The sequence below is a fragment of the Papaver somniferum genome, chromosome 10, assembly GCF_003573695.1.
Source record: "Papaver somniferum cultivar HN1 chromosome 10, ASM357369v1, whole genome shotgun sequence".
Lineage (NCBI taxonomy): Eukaryota > Viridiplantae > Streptophyta > Magnoliopsida > Ranunculales > Papaveraceae > Papaver > Papaver somniferum.
Window position 1 is genome coordinate 24,973,372 of NC_039367.1, and position 5,641 is coordinate 24,979,012.

Consider the following 5,641-nt stretch of genomic DNA (forward strand, 5'->3'; position numbering starts at 1 on the left):
AGTTGAAAACATTCATGTTAGCCAAATTAGATGGCGGGTACCCTCCGTCACCAATGACGTTCCTTGGCTCAAATACTTAAAGTTACAGCCATCCAATCTACCAGCTTCCCCAATCTAAAGGTAAAAAAACATGGAGAGATCAGATCAAGTGATATATACAGTCATTAAAAGACCAACCAATAAAAAAAAGTTTTGTTGACAACTTTCAAGTAATCCAAGAAATAATGAAAGAACACTGTATTCTAACCGGTAATTTACTGTCAATGTGTGATTAAAAAAGGGATCGCTTAAAATGTTGTCCCATGTCTACTTTCGTCCATGGTTCGTAATTTCATACCTCAGCCTATATTTAGAGCGTTCACACCGTCCAACTTCATCCTTTCACACTCAACAACATTTTTCAACCCTATTTATAACCACACAGACCCCCTTAACTTTTTCACCACACACTTTCAGGGTTCATAAATATCAATTCAAGAATCAAAGAGAAAGCAAGAAAAACTAGATCAGAATTTTCTTCTTCCACTAAGTTTAGTCATGGCAGGATCAGGAAGTGAGGAGGTAAAGATTTTAGGTGGATGGCCAAGTCCATTTGTGATGAGGCCTAGAATTGCACTCAACATTAAATCAGTCAAGTATGATTTTCTTGAAGAGACATTTGGCAGCAAAAGTGAACTTCTTTTGAAATCAAATCCTGTCTACAAGAAAATTCCTGTTATGATTCATGGTGATAAACCCATCTGTGAATCAATGATCATTGTTCAGTACATTGATGATGTTTGGGCTTCTGCTGGACATTCTATCATCCCGTCTGATCCTTATGATGCTTCCATTGCTCGTTTCTGGGCAACCTACATTGATGACAAGGTAATAATCATTTTCAAACTTTATTTTGTTTTCAAACTATTCTAATGTGTTGCTAAACTGGGGGTTTGTTGGTTTTTGTTTTTGTTCAAGTTCTTTCCGTCTTTAATGGGGATTGCAAAGAGTAAGGATGCAGAAGAAAAAAAAGCAGCCATTGAACAGGCGATTGCAGCTTTTGGTATACTGGAAGAAGCTTATCAGAAAACTAGTAAAGGAAAAGACTTTTTCGGGGAAGAAAAAATTGGATACATTGATATTGCATTTGGGTGTTATATAGGTTGGATTAGAGTTACAGAGAAAATGAATGGAATCAAACTATTTGATGAAACAAAAGTTCCAGGGCTTACAAAATGGGCTGAGAAGTTGTGTGCCGATGAAACAGTTAAATCTGTTATGCCTGAAACTGATGCTCTCATGGAGTTTGCTAAGAAGATCTTTGGATCTAAGCCTCCTCCTTCAAACTAGAAAAAGTTGTTAACAATGAAATATCTTAGAGATGTTTAAGCTTTGTGTTTGTTTTTTCAGTGTTGTGTAGCAATGCTTAAGAACTGTTTGTAGTAATGATCAAGAACAGTAGCTGTAGTAATGGTCTAATTGAGTTTTTCGTAATAAATTTTAGTAGTATGTACTGTTTAATGGAGTAGAAAACACTGTGTTATCGAAGAAAATTAATCACTACAGCTTGATACCCTCCCTCCCTGCACGGATAATAGTTGAGCTCTTGGGCTCCTGACATGCGATGAACTTCTACCCACTAGTCTAGTACAATAAACAGTACATGCGGTTGAACTTCAACAGCTATTATACAATTGCGTGGTACATGTAGCGAAGTGCGTACAGCCTGGTAGGATAACCGTAGGTCCGTAATATAGAGAGGAAGGAGTGATCAAAGGAGAAGACAAGATCTGTAAAACGAAAAGGGCTGGACCACAGTAACAACATACGTTAAGCCGTAAAGAAACCACTACTAACAATAACGCCATTCGTTATTATTGCTCACTTTTGTTATAGGGAGCGGTTTTCGGATCAAGGAATTCACAAAATGTGTTAGAGTCTAATATTTGCAGGACCAAAATATCCTTTAAAGTTATTCAATAACTTGTTTCTTTTTTTTTAACCCGTAGATTCACAACGAGTTGTGTTGTTAGTAAGTTACTATTTGTACCCAGAAATATGTACGATTTTGGTGATGATGAGGAAAACATGGTTAAAAACATGAAACAAGCATAAAGATGAGAGACACGAATTTTACGTGGTTCGGCAAGTTTTGCCTATATCCACGGACGAATCCCCTTGGAGACTGATGTTTTGTTGATATCAGATTAAAATGGATTTTTCTCTCCATTAGCTAGCCCCTTATCAGGGTTATAATTCCCCTTATTTATAAAGTTGCGAATTCGGGTTCTCTACTAATTGCGAGGTAGGCATAAACTGTATTAAGTTTTACCTGCATGCCTCCTGGGCATAAACTATAATAAGTTTCCTGCATGCCTCCTGACCATAAACTGTATTAAGTTTCCCTGCATGCCTCCTGACCATAAACTGTATTAAGTTTCCCTGCATGCCTCCTGGCCATAAACTGTATTAAGTTTCCCTACATGCCTCCTGACCATAAACTGTAATAAGTTTCCCTGCATGCCTTCTGGCCATAAATTGTATTAAGTTTCCCTACATGCCTCCCGGAATATTCCAGAATATTTCATGTAGAAATTGGTCAACGAACCTTCCAGAAACTTCCCCCAGGGTTCTTGAACTGGATCGATGGAAACAAGCTAAATTAACATGGGCTTGCGGGTTTGGCGATCGACCTTGACTTTGACTGACAGGGATGACATTCGTTGTTGAATGCATGGAGACAGGATGACAGCACGACGGGAAATTGGGCTGGAAACTAGTTGGCAGTGAGGCTGGCAACTTGGCTGGAAACTGGTTGGCAGTGCGACTGGCAACTTGGCTGGAAACTGGTTGGCAGTGCGACTGGCAACTTGGCTGGAAACTGGTTGGCAGCAGCATCGGCGATATTGGTGGAAACTGTATGGCAACACCATCGACAACATGGCCTCGACAGTTGACCGATCGTTGACTTTGACCGTTAACTGGTCGTTGACTTTGACCTTTGACCGGTCATTGACTTCATGAAGCACTTGACTAGTTGGTAGCCACGTCGGTTGGTAGGGTGGTGGCAGCCGAATAGTGGCCCAAAAAAAATATTCTAGCATATTATGTGGTATTTTTACTCATGGTATAAACATCGCCCCTTCTTAACTTCCAACTTGTTGGGGGTTAAGAAAATTTCATTTCCCTTGATCAATGACTAAATTTTCCCCCAAGTGTGGATTATTGTTACTGAAGTGATTGGAAACCTTCCCTTGCTGTTTGCGAAAATCATAACCAAGACGCCCCCAAGTGAGGCTATTATGATTGAAAGATTGGCTAGTAAGAATTGAGCATGAACCGTTGTTTTGTAAAAAAACTGGTCTGCGATGGAAGCGTGATACTGAAGCAGAGTAGTTTCCTGAAAAAGGTGTGCAGTGGTTGCGTCGAGAGATGACCCGAACAATTACTAGTGAAACTGGATTGCAGTGATTGATGCGAAACAATTATGAGCTGCAGCTGTTGATGCGATACTAGGTTGTAGCAGCTGAATCGAAATCGGGCTGTATTGGTTGACGCGAAACTGAACTGCAGCAGTGGTGTCGAAATAGACTGGTAACAGTTGTTGGAAAACATGAGCTACTTTTGCAGTCACTTATGCTAGAATCCATGTTGACAGTTGTTGTAAGTGAAACTTGAATTTGTAAACTGATAGTAATTTCTGTCCAAACGGGGAAGCGGTAGATGTTGGTACTAAGATGTTGTCAATAATATGCTGATATGCGTCAATTGTGAACGAAAGGGTGTGATCCTTCAATCATTGGGATGGAAACAGACTTTGTGTGCTGCTGGACCTCCAATGGTCTTGGTTATGCTACTGGATGTGACATCGATTTTTATATGTCGTCAATAGTTATATGAATTAGGATAGCAGCAGTGATGTAGACTAGATCGCAATAGTTTCCGAGGAACTGGATTGCAATGATTGTGGTAAACTGGATTGTGACGGCCACAAACAACTGTCCTCTTCAGTAATGAGCAAAACTGGGTTGCAACAGCTTTGAGCAAAGCTGGTATGCAGCAGTTGTGATCAGCTGGACTGCAGGAGCTGCGAACAGAGCTGGACTGCAGCAGCTTTGATCAGCTGGACTGCAGCAGTTTCGATTAGTTGGACTGCAGGAGCTGCGAACATAGCGGGACTGCAGCAGCTTCCATCAGCTGGACTGCAGCAGCTTCGATCAGCTGGACTACATCAGCGACGAGCAAAGTTGCACTGCAACGGCTACGGCCAGCTAGACTGCATGAGCTTCGAACAGGGATGGACTGCAACAACTTCGATCAGCTGGACTGCAGCATCAACGAGCAAAGTTGTACTGCAGCAGCTTCGATCAGCTGGACTGCAGGAGCTGCGAACATAGATGAATTGCAGTAGCTTCGATCATCTGGACTGCAACAACACGAGCAAAGCTGCACTGCAGCAGCTGCGATCAGCTGGACTGCAGAAGCTGCGAACATAGCTAGACTGCAGTAGCTTCGATCAGCTGGACTGCAGCAGCAACGAGCAAAGCTGCACTACAGAAGCTGCGATCAGCTGGACTGCAGGAGCTGCGAACATAGCTGGAATGCAGTAGCTTTGATCATCTGACTGCAGCAGCTGCTGAGGAACTGGACTAAAACAGTTCGATAAACCTGAGTGTAACAGTTACAAATAAAACCAGACTGCATCAGTTGCGTCCAACTGAGTACAGAATTGATGAGAAAAACTGGAGTGCATTAGTTGCGTCCAAATGAGCGCAGCAGTTGCTTAGGAACTGGACTACAGTAGTTCGATCAACTTAACTGTAGCAATTTAACGTTACTGATTGCAATAATTGAGTCGAAATATTAGGATGTAGACTCGCCCCCTCTTAATCTTGTAACTCGTTGTAGGATTAAGAATTTCAAGTTTCCCTTTGTTCCGATTTTCAGCAGTTGAATTTTGTATCGCATTTAGGTGCTACGTAACTCGCCCCCAAGTGTATGGAGTGTTACGCAACTAGCTCTGAAAGATATACTTTAGACAATGAGGTGTTACATATCTCGCCACCAAGTGATGGTCATCCATGTTGAAGTGATATGCAACTCGCCCTCAGAAGACATCCATTGTCATGCTGCTTAATGCTCGCATAAGGGTGCACTTCCTTGCTGCATATTGCTCGCGCATGGAATGAGGTTGAAGGTTTGTCTACTATCTGGAAGTCGCGCAGGGATGAGATGTGTGCAATCCGATCATCCCAGATACGCGCAGAGATGAGATGTGTGCATCTCCGCATGCCCTGGCATGCGAAAACGCTCGCCACACTGTAGGTGTCCGATTGAACAAAATTATGCATATATGAAATGATGCGAAAATATTTCGTACCTCATGAGATGTACTATTGTGATTCCGTGTATACGGTGCTTAGGAGGTCCATTGGCTATGCTGATGTTTCCTAGTGGCGATGATTGTCGAACTGCATGTTGCTAAAACGTCAACAATTCCTCCGAACTTGAAAATCAAACGAGTTGCTCAAGATCGATCTTGCTGCCGACGAACTTTTGAGACAAATATCACAACAAGCTGTAACTTCAAGGATGTTGTAGACAACAATTCCACGAATTTTGGAAACATATCATTTTGTGGACTTGGAGATGAAATGGAGTT

The 5,641-nt window shown here is 41.8% G+C and overlaps 1 protein-coding gene across 1 annotated transcript; it reads left to right on the top strand.

The window, feature by feature from the left end:
* Window positions 1–387: 387 nt before the first annotated feature.
* On the top strand, window positions 388–1,527 carry LOC113318840 (glutathione S-transferase U17-like). Its single transcript, XM_026567096.1, has 2 exons — window positions 388–867; window positions 958–1,527. The coding sequence occupies exons 1-2, from the start codon at window positions 538–540 to the stop codon at window positions 1,327–1,329; spliced, it is 702 nt and encodes a 233-aa protein (XP_026422881.1). The 5' UTR covers window positions 388–537; the 3' UTR covers window positions 1,330–1,527.
* Window positions 1,528–5,641: the final 4,114 nt, after the last annotated feature.

Coding starts and splice junctions, on each gene's coding strand:
- LOC113318840 (XM_026567096.1), top strand. CDS start 538: ATGGCAGGATCAGGAAGTGAGGAGGTAAAGATTTTAGGTGGATGGCCA. Junction 868..957: donor CAACCTACATTGATGACAAG/GTAATAATCATT, acceptor TTTTTGTTCAAG/TTCTTTCCGTCTTTAATGGG.